The 15,651-nt window shown below is 38.4% G+C and overlaps 1 protein-coding gene and 1 long non-coding RNA gene across 3 annotated transcripts in view; one reads left to right on the top strand and one right to left on the bottom strand.

The window, feature by feature from the left end:
* LOC126912025 (uncharacterized) overlaps positions 1 to 7,426 on the top strand; it is a 166,943-nt gene extending 159,517 nt beyond the window's left edge. Inside the window, exon 2 of the long non-coding RNA XR_007706638.1 lies at positions 7,207 to 7,426. This is a non-coding gene — a long non-coding RNA (uncharacterized LOC126912025). The remainder of the gene's footprint in view (positions 1 to 7,206) is intronic.
* LOC118280188 (uncharacterized) overlaps positions 1 to 15,651 on the bottom strand; it is an 87,428-nt gene that overhangs the window by 3,078 nt on the left and 68,699 nt on the right. For both annotated transcript variants that reach the window (XM_050702023.1, XM_050702022.1), the window contains exons 13-19: positions 15,030 to 15,534; positions 14,415 to 14,571; positions 13,721 to 13,766; positions 11,356 to 11,469; positions 10,152 to 10,282; positions 8,453 to 8,858; positions 6,875 to 7,028 (exon numbers count right to left, since the gene is read on the bottom strand). In XM_050702023.1, coding sequence (XP_050557980.1) covers positions 6,875 to 7,028; positions 8,453 to 8,858; positions 10,152 to 10,282; positions 11,356 to 11,469; positions 13,721 to 13,766; positions 14,415 to 14,571; positions 15,030 to 15,534 — 1,513 coding nt within the window. The remainder of the gene's footprint in view (positions 1 to 6,874; positions 7,029 to 8,452; positions 8,859 to 10,151; positions 10,283 to 11,355; positions 11,470 to 13,720; positions 13,767 to 14,414; positions 14,572 to 15,029; positions 15,535 to 15,651) is intronic.

Here is a 15,651-nt window from a genome sequence, read left to right as displayed (position 1 = left end):
TTCCTAGATCGCCAGCCCTAGTTGTCAATATTGACATCATGAGCGTTTCTGTCATCTCTGTATTTAGGAAAAATCCAATTTTTTACGATAAAAATATTATCAATTGCTTTAATGTGGTGTTGAATTATCTTTCATTGGTATCGTAACAGCGTTTGTAAGAGAGAAGATTTAACGTAGCTTCCAGGTGTTTGTTATTGTTGTGATTAATTGAGAATTGGACTCGTCTCGAGTTTTCCTTTTGTAGAAAGAATTTTCAGCATTATTCATTAACCATGGTATCTGGTGCAATACAGGCTGGTTCAGGCAGTATGCATCGCCCTTGTACTAACTTTTTAAGCAAAGAATTAACCAAAGAATGGTATAATATTGCACCCACAGAGGAAGTACGAATTGCCCCCATGTAATGACGGTATGGTATTTTACAGTCAGTTGCAGAAAACTGTCTTTAAATTCGACATTAGTTAATCCGTCATTATCGCTAATATTCCATTAAATTTAAAGACGTTGCACAAAACTGTTGCGGGTCCCTTTAATGGGACTTTAACTAAAGACGACATTAAAAAGTGTTGCAAGTTAAAACACATATTTTGAATGAACTGATTACGTAGTATTTGTATACTCTCTGGAACTGATTGAATGTAAATTGTCATTAAGGATGGAAGGAAGCGAATCCCGCTTCGAAAGAAACCGATTTTTTAAAATGACGATTTATCGATTGTGTTTGGATTTATTTCATGTAGTTAAAGGACACTATAAAAATCAATACAATACCATTTGTTACTACTTAGTTACTTGTAAATTAAGACTCAGTTATGAGTTTTTTCAGAGCTAATTACATTATTTACGTAATAGCTATATCTATATTTTGTATTTGATTAAATATCTCTATATTTGACAGATTAAGCATATGTGTTAATTTAATTAGCTACTATTAAATGTTTTTTGTAGTATCTTAATAGTGGAATACATATAAATATCAAATCTTATTCTAATTCACTGACCGATTCAATTATGTGTTCCGATTTAAAATAGGTATCAACCTTTTTGGTTCGCGGGAAGAAATTTCTAGATCGCCAGCCCTAGTTGTCAATATTGACATCATGAGCGTTTCTGTCATATCTGTATTTAGGAAAAATCCAATTTTTTACGATAAAAATATTATCAATTGCTTTAATGTGGTGTTGAATTATCTTTCATTGGTATCGTAACAGCGTTTGTAAGAGAGAAGATTTAACGTAGCTTCCAGGTGTTTGTTATTGTTGTGATTAATTGAGAATTGGACTCGTCTCGAGTTTTCCTTTTGTAGAAAGAATTTTCAGCATTATTCATTAACCATGGTATCTGGTGCAATACAGGCTGGTTCAGGCAGTATGCATCGCCCTTGTACTAACTTTTTAAGCAAAGAATTAACCAAAGAATGGTATAATATTGCACCCACAGAGGAAGTACGAATTGCCCCCATGTAATGACGGTATGGTATTTTAGTAAAATAAATATCTAATAAAATAAATTAATTTAAAACAAGATTAGTCGTTTTATTTATTCTTAAAAATATACAAGGTATATACATCTATTAATACACCTATTCCCCTAGCATGATATGGAAATACCGAATGTTATTTCAAGATGCGAGAAGATTAAATGAAATTCATAACATTTCAGGAATTACAATTTATTTTTACAGAACTATTATAAACCAACAATCCGTCTCATCGACCAATATTCGAATTAATTATTTTCCGCCATTTTTAGGGTTCCGTAGCCAATGGCAAAAAACGGAACCCTTATAGATTCGTCATGTTTGTCTGTCTGTCTGTCCGTCCGTATGTCACAGCCATTTATTTCCGAAACTGTTGGGCCTACATAGTTGAAACTCTGTAGGTTGATGTATTTCGATAACCGCTATTCGAATTTTGAATAAAAATTATTAAATTTAAAAATTAAAGGGTTTTTACATCCATACATGGAACTGATTCAAAAAAATTTTTTTTCAGCTAACATACCCGTGATGGGTGTCTATGGATATGTCTTTTTTAAAGTAATGTCTTTTTAAAGACATATCCATATGGATATGTAAAAAAGACATATCCATAGACACCCATCCAAAAGGTTCCCAAAACCATTTTTCGTCAAAATCAACCGTTTGAAAGTTAGACGCTTCCAAAGAGGAAAAATGAGTGCCCCCCCCCTCTAACTTTTAAAATAAGAGAGTGAAAAAACAAAAAAAAAATATATGGTGTAGATTTCAATAGAAACTAACAACGAAAATTGGTTTGAACGAGATATCAAAAACCGTAAATATAACTTTGTCGTTCATACAAACACTATGTAAAACCAAGTTATTTTGTAACTTTTATAATATGTCATCTACTTGCTGTTACGGAACCCTTCATGGGCGAGTCCGACTCGCACTTGGCCGGTTTTTAAATATATCATTTGACGTTCCATGTCAGCTAACATTTATTTTAAACAGTTTATGTAGTCTATGAAATGACGAAAAAGGTTTAATATGAAATGACGAAAAAGGTTTAATATATTTATTCCTATGAATAGTACTCAGTAATTAAATACTATTATATTATAATTACATCCTACATTATATCTGTCTGGTGTTGCTAGTGGTTGTTAACACTAAGGAAGGCCTATGTTTGGCAGGAAGCTGATCTTCGGCAGATCCAGTAGCGAAGAATCTCAAACATATCAATAACTATGTGAGGCCATCAATGGCTCTATTTCTTCGAGTTTGTTTGTAAATTGAGTATCTCGCAAATGTGTAAAGCTTTAGAAATCCTGTATCTCACACGAAACTCTTCTCCGTCATGTTTTTCAAATAAATTTATCCTATCTGGAATTACACGACGTCGTCGTGGAAGGAGCGGATAAAGATGAAAGGGACAAAATAATATTGTAATAAAGTAAAAAAATATTACTAGCACTATTTACAAAAGAATTCAGAGTTTAATAACAAGTTTAATGGATGTTTGACTAGGCATTAAAAATTATAACCCCAAACTGTCAATTTAATGCTCCTTTAGCGCTAATGACGTTTTGTGCAACGTAAAAAATAGGCTAAAGTCCCGATTTGACGTTTCTTTAATTAAAGTTAATCCGGCATTAAAATGAGATAGAAATACTTCTTTGTGCAACACTTTAAAGCTTCATTAATATTTAAAGTCACTTTAAAAATTTAATGATCGTTCCTGCAACTGACTGTTAGTAAAATAAATATCTAATAAAATAAATTAATTTAAAACAAGATTAGTCGTTTTATTTATTCTTAAAAATATACAAGGTATATACATCTATTAATACACCTATTCCCCTAGCATGATATGGAAATACCGAATGTTATTTCAAGATGCGAGAAGATTAAATGAAATTCATAACATTTCAGGAATTACAATTTATTTTTACAGAACTATTATAAACCAACAATCCGTCTCATCGACCAATATTCGAATTAATTATTTTCCGCCATTTTTAGGGTTCCGTAGCCAATGGCAAAAAACGGAACCCTTATAGATTCGTCATGTTTGTCTGTCTGTCTGTCCGTCCGTATGTCACAGCCATTTATTTCCGAAACTGTTGGACCTACATAGTAGGTTGATGTATTCTGGTAACCGCTATTCGAATTTTGAATAAAAATTATTAAATTTAAAAATTAAAGGGTTTTTACATCCATACATGGAACTGAATCAAAAAAAATTTTTTTCAGCTAACATACCCGTGATGGGTGTCTATGGATATGTCTTTAAAAAAGACAAAGGTTCCCAAAACCATTTTTCGTCAAAATCAACCGTTTGAAAGTTAGACGCTTCCAAAGAGGAAAAATGAGTGCCCCCCCCCTCTAACTTTTAAAATAAGAGAGTGAAAAAACAAAAAAAAAATATATGGTGTAGATTTCAATAGAAACTAACAACGAAAATTGGTTTGAACGAGATATCAAAAACCGTAAATATAACTTTGTCGTTCATACAAACACTATGTAAAACCAAGTTATTTTGTAACTTTTATAATATGTCATCTACTTGCTGTTACGGAACCCTTCATGGGCGAGTCCGACTCGCACTTGGCCGGTTTTTAAATATATCATTTGACGTTCCATTTCAGCTAACATTTATTTTAAACAGTTTATGTAGTCTATGAAATGACGAAAAAGGTTTAATATGAAATGACGAAAAAGGTTTAATATATTTATTCCTATGAATAGTACTCAGTAATTAAATACTATTATATTATAATTACATCCTACATTATATCTGTCTGGTGTTGCTAGTGGTTGTTAACACTAAGGAAGGCCTATGTTTGGCAGGAAGCTGATCTTCGGCAGAACCAGTAGCGAAGAATCTCAAACATATCAATAACTATGTGAGGCCATCAATGGCTCTATTTCTTCGAGTTTGTTTGTAAATTGAGTATCTCGCAAATGTGTAAAGCTTTAGAAATCCTGTATCTCACACGAAACTCTTCTCCGTCATGTTTTTCAAATAAATTTATCCTATCTGGTACACGACGTCGTCGTGGAAGGAGCGGATAAAGATGAAAGGGACAAAATAATACTGTAATAAAGTAAAAAAATATTACTAGCACTATTTACAAAAGAATTCAGAGTTTAATAACAAGTTTAATGGATGTTTGACTAGGCATTAAAAATTATAACCCCAAACTGTCAATTTAATGCTCCTTTAGCGCTAATGACGTTTTGTGCAACGTAAAAAATAGGCTAAAGTCCCGATTTGACGTTTCTTTAATTAAAGTTAATCCGGCATTAAAATGAGATAGAAATACTTCTTTGTGCAACACTTTAAAGCTTCATTAATATTTAAAGTCACTTTAAAAATTTAATGATCGTTCCTGCAACTGACTGTTAGTTAGCATAGGGGACGTCCATTAATCACGTGAGACTCAATTAGGGGAGGGGGGTTCGACAAAAATCACGGAAACATCACGAGGGGGACGGGGGCTTTATTAAATATCACGTGTATTTAATTTTTCACCAAACGCGTGTTTTTTAGACCTTAAAACGGGGTGCAGTGTAGGATTTTTCATTTCGAGAAAAGAGTATAATAAATTATAATTATGCATTTCTGAACTTAAACCAATTTAGATGATATTTTTAGGTACTTGTATTACCTACAAAATCTTAACCCACTCATACTTATTTTCTGTATTAAAAAAATACACGTGATGTTGGTTGGGGGTGGGGGGGTTAATCTAAAATCTCACCACATATCACCAAGGGGGAGGGGGGGTCAAAAAATCGTTGAAAAAACCTCACGTGATTAATGGACGACCCCATATGTTTTGGTGTACCTATTGTGTTTTATCGCAGTACTATTTCACATTATACAGGGTGTAAGCGGAACGCTCCCGAAAAACGCCACAAATTGTTTATTATAATTTTAATCGTTTTTGTGTTTGTATTATTTATGCTATATTAACATTCAGTATTAGATTACAACTATTATGACTTAAAATAAACATTGAATTCTTTATTTTTTTTTAAATAATACACGTTTTTTACCATCACCTGTTTGCGACGTTTGGGAGCGTTCCGCTTACACCCTTTATAAACTAACGCATATCCAATTTAATCCAATCTTCTGTTTGAAGTTTCTGTATTTCGTGTACACAAAGCTAGATTATCTGGTATACAGGCAACACAACAATCATTTACAGAGTTATACAACATACATACATATCGTCACGCCTTTAATCCTCGAAGGGGTAGGCAGAGACATTATGACACGTAATGCCACTGTGTACACCCACTTTTCACAATTTATGTTGTAAGTCCCATGTAATAGGTGGTGAGCCTATTGCCATATACCGGGCACATTTCCAGACTCCGTGCTACTACTGAGAAATTTTCGAAAAACCGAAAAAAGCCCAGTAATACTTCGCCTGACCCGGGAATCGAACCCGAGACCCGAGACACCGAGGCAGTCAATATACATGTGTGGGTAATTTCATACTAATGTGAATAAAAAAGTTTGTCCATTACGCACACATTGGTATATACTAAATTTTTTTGTCGATATACGTATTTTTATAACTTGGACGTGAACGAAATAAAAATGTTCGTCGTTTTTGTTATAAATTTAGTAAATATGTACCCTATTTATAAATATCCTCTTAATAAATGTGATACTCGGTTTTTACGACATCCAGTGGCAGTGAAGGTGTAAATAACAAATGTATTTTACTTTATCGTCACTGTAATAAGTTTATTAAATGTATACTAATACTAGCTACTTCCGCGCGGTTTCACCCGCACTGCTCGGTTCCTATTGATCGTGGTGTGATGATATATAGCCTATAGCCTACCTCGATAAATGCGCTATCCAACACGAAAAGAATTATTCAAATCGGACCAGTAGTTCCTGAGATTAGCGCGTTCAAACAAACATACAAACAAACAATCAATCAAACAAACAAACTCTTCAGCTTTATAATATTAGTATCACTACATAGTATAAAACAAAGTCGCTTTTTCTGTCATGTGTCATGTTGTCCCTATGAACGCTTAAATCTTTAAAACTACGCAACGGATTTTGATGCGGTTTTTTTAATAGATAGAGTAACTCATGAGGAAGGTTTTTATGTATAATACAGGTATAATATATCACCATTGCACCCATGCGAAGCTGGGGCGGGTCGCTAGTAGATTATAAAGCTGAAGAGTTTGTTTGTTTGTTTGTTTGTTTGAACGCGCTAATCTCCGGAACTACTGGTCCGAATTCTATAATTCTTTTTGTGTTGGATAGTGCATTTATCGAGGAAGGCTATAGGCTATAAAACATTACGCTATGACCAATAGGAGCCGAGCAGAGCGGGTGAAACCGCGCGGAAGTAGCTAGTAAAATATAATTACCTGAACGTCAGATCCAGGTGCTTGTGGCTGAGGCAGTGAGACAGCGGAATGGTGTACGTGAAGTTGTATATGTTGTTGCCGCAGACGACCTCGCTGAACAGCGACGAGTTTATGATCGATTTACTCGATATACCCACGCGGACTGTGTCGCATTCTGGAAGGAAAACGTTAATTGTAGAACAGTATTTGAAGGTTACCTTAAACTGACAACGTTTAACGATATTTTTTATCGTTGATATACTGACAACCCGTCCCTCTGACCTTGAAAAGACACGGGTTATATAACGTGTAACAAAATACCCATATACATCAAGAAGCCCTGATAAATACAGGTTGAATAGAATCTCTACACAAAGTTTCAGCTTAAAATACGTTTAAAAAAAAATTGTACCAAATACTTGGTATCGCATAGTTCTTGATTTCAAATCATACAAACGTGTCACAACACTACAGGGATCACTCACTAATATTACGAAACATTTCTTCTGTCAATCTGATCGCCTAGTACCTGTCTACCTAATTTTGATTCGCGCGCCGGCGCGATTTGAAAAATTCATAACTTGGTACCATGAAAACATGAGTTTAAAAAACCCTTCCCGTATCGTTTGTTATGTTATCTAGAAACCGTGCAATTGATATGTATACCCCCTTTTTGTTACACGTTGTATTTCTCAGAAAAAATCGTACAGTTTCGTTTGCACCCATGGGAAGTCCACTTTGTAGGGATGATAGTGGGCCGACTTTCTACTAGTAGAATATATCAGATACACACTCTAAAATGAATGAAATTAACGATTTTCAACTTAGTTACAATCCACGTAGACCCTATTATTTGATATGTGGAAGAAACGTGCTGCGGCTCTACAGGGGCAAACCGGAACACGGCCATCCAAAAAAACAGCGTGAAACAACCAAAGAGTTATATGCAGCCATGTGAGTGATTTAATTTTTTTTTATGAAACAAGCCGGTAATCGAGCTGACGTATTACCTGATGGTAAGCAATCGTCGCCGCCCATGGACACTCGAAACACCAGAGGCGTTACAAGTGCGTTGCCGGCTTTTTGGGAGTTAGGAATTTAAGGGTTGTTGTTCGGGAATCGGGGATGGGGAAGATTGGGAAGGGGGAATTGGGCCTCCGGTAACCTCACTCACACAACGAAACACAACGCAAGCGTTGTTTCACGTCGGTGTTCTGTGAGGCCGTGGTATCACTCCGGTCGAGCCGGCCCATCCGTGCCGAAGCATGGCTCTCCCACACTTTGTTTTTATTTTAGCCCCATAGCTTTTTAAAAGACCACCAGTAAATCCTTTAATGTTGCACGTGTTCACGGGTGACGCTGATGCTTACCATCAGGTAATCCGTCTGCTTGTTTGTCAACCTATACAAAAAAATTACTACCTAGCAGATTTACCGGGGCTCCGGCTCGAAAAGCAGGAGTAGGACGGGGTGGTTTTTAGATAGTAAGAGTCGGACACTTCGTCTCGCCTCGCCCAAGGCGAAAGAAGTCATTGGATGATTTTCCCCTCTTAAAAAAAGCTAGAATGTAGATCAAAATAAAATGTATCTCCTAACTTACCATGAGGCTCAGAATTTTCATGGGACTGTTCACTCAGGATCATCTCTTCAGAACTGCTCTTGAGTTCCTCTCTCGTTTCCCTCCTCCCACGGACCTCCCTCTTCATCCTACTGCCGATCTCCGTGCCATTCTGCTTGCTACCATCTAGGGAGTTGGCTATAATCTCCTCTCGAAGATTCTCGACCTTTTTGAAAGAGTCATTCTCGTTCCTTAAGGATTCTGGTTCTGATTTTAACGATTCTGTGGTGTTCTTCTCTGGGATTATGCCAGGCATACTTGGGAGCTTTTCTCTGGTTAACGGTTCCAAAGGTCTCGCACTGAATGTATCGTTAAGTTCTTTCTCTGATTTCCGTTCAAGCGGTTCTTGATTGTCGTAGGTTTGTGGGGTATCTAGGCCGCAGGGGGACTGGAATGAAAGGAGGTTTTTAATTATGTTATTGGAGAAAAAATAAACGTTGCATCTTTGTTGTGACCCGGAGGTTTAAGGAGCCTTCTCATGCGTGAGGGTTCGAAATCTACCAACGGCAAAGTACCAATGTGACGTAAGATTATTTAGACACCACTGATTAAAGGTGAAAGAAAACGTGGGGAAACCTGGGTTTATAATTCTTTTTTTTTTTATGAAACCACCTGGTAATCGAGCAGACGTATTACCTGATGGTAAGCAATCGCCGCTGCCCATGGACACTTGAAACACCAGAGGCGTTACAAGTGCGTTGCCGGCTTTTTGGGAGTTAGGAATTTAAGGGTTCAGGAATCGGGGATTGGGAAGATTGGGAAGGGGGAATTGGGCCTCCGGTAACCTCACTCACACAACGAAACACAACGCAAGCGTTGTTTCAAGTCGGTTTTCTGTGAGGCCGTGGTATCACTCCGGTTGAGCCAGCCCATTCGTGCCGAAGCATGGCTCTCCCACACTTAAATCCTAATTATAAGTTTGAAATCGCTAACCAATTAAGCAAGTGTGCTGTGTACATAATAATTGAGAAAGTCACATTGGTACTTGTCGTTGGTGGGTTACGAACCCGCACTCTCATTCATAAGAAGCAGGCGTCTTAAACCACCAGATCACCACATTTTACAATAAAAAATCAAAATAATAAAAAAATAATAATATTAATCTTTCTACTCTTACCAAAACTGATTGAATCCATGAAGACAATTTTATTAATTCCTTCTGTAGCGGCGTGTAAATAATTTAACATATCAATACAGTAAATGTAAAAAAAAAAATTAATAATAAAATTTAATATTATTAATTTATATTTAACACACTGTATATAGGGTGACTGGTAATTAGTGAACGATATTTAAACACGTGATTGTACACATGATTACAAACAACTTTCCCAAAGAAACTTCTTTTGTATACTCATTAGTTTTATTTTTATCACAATAACAAAACAACAAAATTTCGCGCGCGTTGTTTCGCATGATCAGATGTTAGACGCGCCCGCGTTTTCGAAAGACTAGATATTTTGGAACTTTACGCGCGCATGCTAATGAAATTTTATAGTTTTGTTATTGTGATAAAAAAACAAAACTAATGAGTATACAAAAATAGTGTCTTCGGGAAAGTTGTTTGTAATCATGAGTACAATCACGTGTTTAAATATCGTTCACTAATTACTAGTCATTCTATATTCAAAAAATTTTTTAATAATGAACTCTATCACTAAAGAAATAAATCACAAATTACCTGGCACTCTGGGTCGAGTTCGTTATTAGTGTTAGATGTGAAGAGGCACCCGCCGCCGATGACTTGAACGCTACTGGATGATGTTATTGGACGGTCATTCTGTAGTTGCAGGGATTGGAGAGTCGGCGTGTCTGTGGAGAGCACCGATTGGTCAATTTGATGTAGGCCATTTGGTACTGTTACTTTCTTTTCTTTTTTTAAAAAACGTTGCCCCACATTAGGATTTTCTCCTGTGTCGTGGGTGCGTTTACAAACATACAAGTTCACATGCACATGACACCCAGACCCGAAACAACAATTTGTGGATCACACAAAGAGTTGCTCCGTGCGGGAATCGAACCCGCTACCCGTTGCGCGGCAGCCAGTTGCCCAGCCACCGCACCAATCGTGCAGTCAAAGTCAAACTTCCAACTTAAGTCTATATTGTTCCGATCCGGAGCTACGGACTACCTAGCGGGTTTACCGGGGCTCCGGCTCGAAAAACAGGAGTAGGAACGGGGTGGTTTTTAGTCAGTAAGAGTCTGACACTCGCTCTCGCCTCGCCCAAGGCGGGAGAAGTCAATGGATGATTTTCCCCCCTCAAAAAAGTCTATATTGTTGTTTAATTATCAATAAATGAAATTAATTTCGGCTTGTTGACGTAGCTGGAGATTGCTCGATTAGTTTCGAGCTTTGACGGGGGCTTATAATTATGGAAATTGTTTACGGATGATTTGGTGAGAGGTTTATGTTCAGCATTGGACGTCTTGTTGTTGTCATATTTTCGAATAACAAAAGAGCCTATATAAGTCTTCGCTTGATCGGGAATTGAACTCAAAACACTACACGACACTACTCGATCAAAGCGTAGTGTTACTAGTGTATAAAAGTATAGAAAAAATAAGACTGCCTCGTTGGTCGAGTCGAGTCGAGTGGTCGTTCGATTCCCGAGTCGGGAAAAGTATTGTTGGAGTGTTTTCGGTTTTTCGAAAATTGCATCAGTACTTGCACGGAGATTGGAATTGTGTCCAGTATATGGCAATAGGCTCACCCCCTATTACATGGGACTTATAACACAAATGGTAAAAAGTGGGTTTACATTGTATAGCGGCATTACGTGTCGTAATGAGCACCTCTGCCTACCCCTATCTTTTAAATTCAGTTATTCTAATAACATTTTAATCATATTAAATAGAGTATTAGTTATACAAATATGTATACTTACTTATGAGATTACTATCATAACTCTTAGTGGGATGGACAGAGGTCGATGTAGTGTGTGGCGACTCCGTAGGGGCTGTCGTCACGTATTCCTGGGTCGTTTTGTGAGGTCCTTTCTCTGTGGGCATAAACATACAAAATAAAATTATGCGTTTTTTTTTTTTTGATGGGGAAAATCATCCAATGACTTTTCTCGCCTTGGGCGAGGCGAGAGGGAGTGTCAGACTCTTACTGACTAAAAACCACCCCGTTCCTTCTCCTGCTTTTCGAGCCGGAGCCCCGGTAAACCCGCTAGGTAGTCCGCAGCTCCGGATCAGGCATCAGCCCTGTTGGGCCCCATCTGTGGTGGTCTGATGGCTCTTTGAGGCGCGCGCGGAACGCGACGCGCCGCACGCACGGGTCTGGTTCTGTTCGGGCGGTGAGCTACCCTTGCTCGCCGTCCGCAGGCCCGCACACGGTGGCCGGAGATCGTCTCGGGATCCCCTACGCCCGGAGTGTCTTTCGCGACGGCTGGGGCGTGAGGAGGTTTGTTCTCTCACGCGCCCCGCCTCCTCCTTAGCTAGCATGACTGCTTCGCAGAAGGAGGAGACGGCATCCCAGTCCCTCTCGCTCCGCACCATGGCCTGAACCAGTGCCGGGCGCGAGAGGTCGCCGTCGCCGACCACATCCCTGAGGACTTGGCGGTGCTCAGCCCACGCAGGGCACACCGCCACCGTATGTTCTACCGTGTCCTCCGGGCGGTCCTCACAGTGATGACACCCGGGCGTTTCCTCCCGCCCAATAAGGAACAGGAACCTACCAAAACTAAAATTAAGCGTTAGAGACTTAACATGTTTGTGTTTTTTTAAACGTTGGCCACATTAGGATTTTCTCCTGTGTCGTGAGTGCGTTTACAAACATACAAGTTCACATGCACATGACACCCAGACCCGAAACAAGAGTTGCTTCGTGCGGGAATCGAACCCGCTACCGTTGCGCGGCAGCCAGTTGCCCAGCCACCGCACCAACCGTGCAGTCTGACGTTGACTTTCCCATCTATTTTGGATAATCTCGTTGGTACGTCCAATGGAACTTAAAATATTCTACTGATAAAAAAAGTATAAAATTTCGATGGAACATTTAAGTCTTATTTTTTCAAGTCTTTGTTCATACGTCCCTAGAAAATTCAAAGTTCTAGCTCACACGTCCAGCGCAGTAAAGGCAGTTCAGTTGCCACTGACTAATGCATTGCATATAATGCACGGACGTCACAGCCAGATCATATCATGCATGCACGAACAGTCAACGTGTCAGTCAGTCACTAGATTTTATACTTCTTAACACGTTGACTGTCCGTGCATTACATGTAATGCATGATATGATCTGGCTGTGACGTCCGTGCATTATATGCAATGCATTAGTCAGTGGCAACTGAACTGCCTTTACTGCGCTGGGACGTGTGAGCTAGAACTTTGAATTTTCTAGTATGAACGTATGAACAGAGACTTGAAAAAATAAGACTTAAATGTTCCATCGAAATTTTATACTTTTTTTATCAGTGGAATATTTTAAGTTCCATTGGACGTACCAACGAGATTATACAAAATAGATGGGACAGTCAACGTGTTAACTTTCACCCCTTTAACTCCTTGACCACCAGAGATGTGCTATGTAGTTAGTTACGATAGGAAGATGTAATAATGAAGCTGTGGAACTATGTGACCGTTTCCCCTGATACTAAGCTATGTAAAATAGCTATAATACTAGCGGACCCGACAGACGTTGTCCTGTTTACACGTCTTTAATTTGAAAATTTGTCGGATCCAATGTAAAACATTCCAAAATCAGCAACTAGTTACTAATAAATTAAAAATTAATTAAAAAATATTGTCCAGCGGACAAAATTATGTATCTAAACCATTCTCAGATCCCCTTGAACACATACAAAAAATTTCATCAAAATCGGTCCAGTCGTTTAAGAGAAGTTCAGTGACATACACACTTACAGAAGAATTATATATATAAAGATTAATTAAATGTCAAAACTATACAACCCCAATCGTAGCTGTTAAAATAACATTCAGAGTACGGAATATAAAGCCAAACTGACATTGAAAGACATTGAATGAACTGAATGGTATTGACCATCATATTGACATTGAATGAACTGAATGGTATTGACCATTCAGTTCATTCAATGTCTACGTAATACGGATGCAATGGGCGCTAGTGATTGCCCAATATCAATAACGATCCTACTGCCTACTATTACTATGAGCCTACTGATTAAGGTATTGAGGCTCGTGACGTTTCTCAAATTTAATACTTGTAGTCATTATTAAAACAAGGTAGTGTTCACAAAAAATTAAATTTTAATATCCAAGACTTACCTTTAGCGGTTTTTTTAGAAGCTGTATGCTGTGACACTTTTAAATACTGAAACAAAAGAAACATTTGTTGTTAACAGTGTTTGACAATTTAGGAACAACTCCATCTTACGATATAATCTGGAACTACTATCTAAGTAGTTCAACTAGTAATGCCATCTCTCGGCATGCGTTCGAACTACTTGCAATTTTACGACTAATGTAACACTTTTTAAGCACATGTTAACCGCAGACTGCCGGACTGACTGCCTCGTTGGTCGACTGCCAAACGAGGGGGTCTCGGGCTCAATTCCCGAGTCTGGCAAAGTAGATTTTCGGAATTTTTTTAGTAGTCTGGAATTGCGTCCAGTAAATGACGATAGGCTTACCCCCTATTACATGGGACTTATAACACAAATGGTGAAAAGTGGGTGTACATTGTAAAGCGGCATTACGTGCCGTATTGTGGACTTCTGACTTCGCCTTGGGGGGAAAAAGGCGTGACGTAGTGTCAGTGCCGGCGTAAGGGCCACTGACACCCCGGGCGAAAATATTGTGGCGCCCACTTGAGGGAAGCAATATCAAGTGTTAGTAGTAGTTTTTCATTTTATTGGCCCAGACTTTGTCGCCCTGGCCCATGTCAACCCCCCCCCCCCCTAACGCCGGCACTGCGTAGTGTGTGTGATGTTACCCCGTAGTTCCCACGTCTATAACTGACCTGTATCTGGTTAAAGTCAGGCGGTGCCCTGTGGCTGTGTGGCTCGTTGTTGGGCTTGCCGTACGGAGGGTAGTGCAGTTTGTCGTGCAGGCGGATCTCTTTCATCGATATTAATTCTTGGTGCTCTCGGAAGTAGAGGGCTGACATTACTACTAGGCTGAAATATAATGGGAATTTTTAAGTTAAGTCTTTGACAGCCAATTGGCTCACAGTTTGGCGTATTTGTATGTATGTATTATGTCGACCGGATGATACGGCCTCAAAGAAATAAAACAAAGCTTAAGGTTACTGATTGAAGCCGCAAATCCCTCTCAAGTGTCTATTGCTTACCATCAGGTAATACGTCTGCTCGATTACCGGCTTGTTGCATAAAAAAAATGTATTATGTGAATAAACGAATAAAAAAAAAATTAAGCTGTTGATGGCAAATCCTTCGCTAACGTCGGTCACCGGTGACCACCACGGCGTTCAATGAGTTAATATCCCCAAATTTTTGGTTCGGGTCTGTGTGCCATGTGTGTGTGAACTTGTATGTTTGTAAACGCACCCACGACACTGGAGAAAATCCTAGTGTGGGGCAACGTTTTTTTAAAAAGATAAAAAAAAGATACTTACCAAACAGCCATAATAAAAATCAATATAGTAATAACGATTTGCAGAAACTTATTCGAAATCAATTCACTGCTGGTATCCCCATACTCTTTCCGGCAACAAAAACCGAGCTTAGTGTTGCTATACGAGAAATTATCGTCACTCTTCAACCATAGACACGTATCTTTTTTCTTAGTCATCGAACTGTGTGTTTCATAACTGTCATCCGGATATTTTTGTATATTGGAATCTGTGTAAGTCGGATTGTCGACATTTTCGGCTTTCTCGAGCTTATTGGAATGGTATCGGACACAAGTTTTGTTATAGTTATAATATTTCCCATATTTCGAGTAGTTTCCGTGGCAGTTTTTGCACTGTTTTCGCGTATATTTGGGTGAATTATGGCTTAGTTTATGGCAACACTCGTGTTTTCTGATGTTGCGAGCGATATCTCTGATTTGGTCTATGGATATGTTGCCGTCGCTGTACAGGGATTTTGATGAATTCGACATTGCTGAGTAGCGGGAGTCTGGAAAAGAATTAGTATTATTAGTATTTACGAGATATGGTAGTAAATACAAAGAGGAGATGTCATAACTGAATTTCCGTTTAACATAATGCGTGACACTTTACGGGGAGCGCGGGA

Source organism: Spodoptera frugiperda, chromosome 21 (genome assembly GCF_023101765.2).
Source record: "Spodoptera frugiperda isolate SF20-4 chromosome 21, AGI-APGP_CSIRO_Sfru_2.0, whole genome shotgun sequence".
In the NCBI taxonomy this organism is placed as follows: Eukaryota; Metazoa; Arthropoda; class Insecta; order Lepidoptera; family Noctuidae; genus Spodoptera; species Spodoptera frugiperda.
The sequence above is the reverse complement of the archived record's forward strand: the minus strand, read 5'-3'. Positions and strand labels throughout refer to the sequence as shown.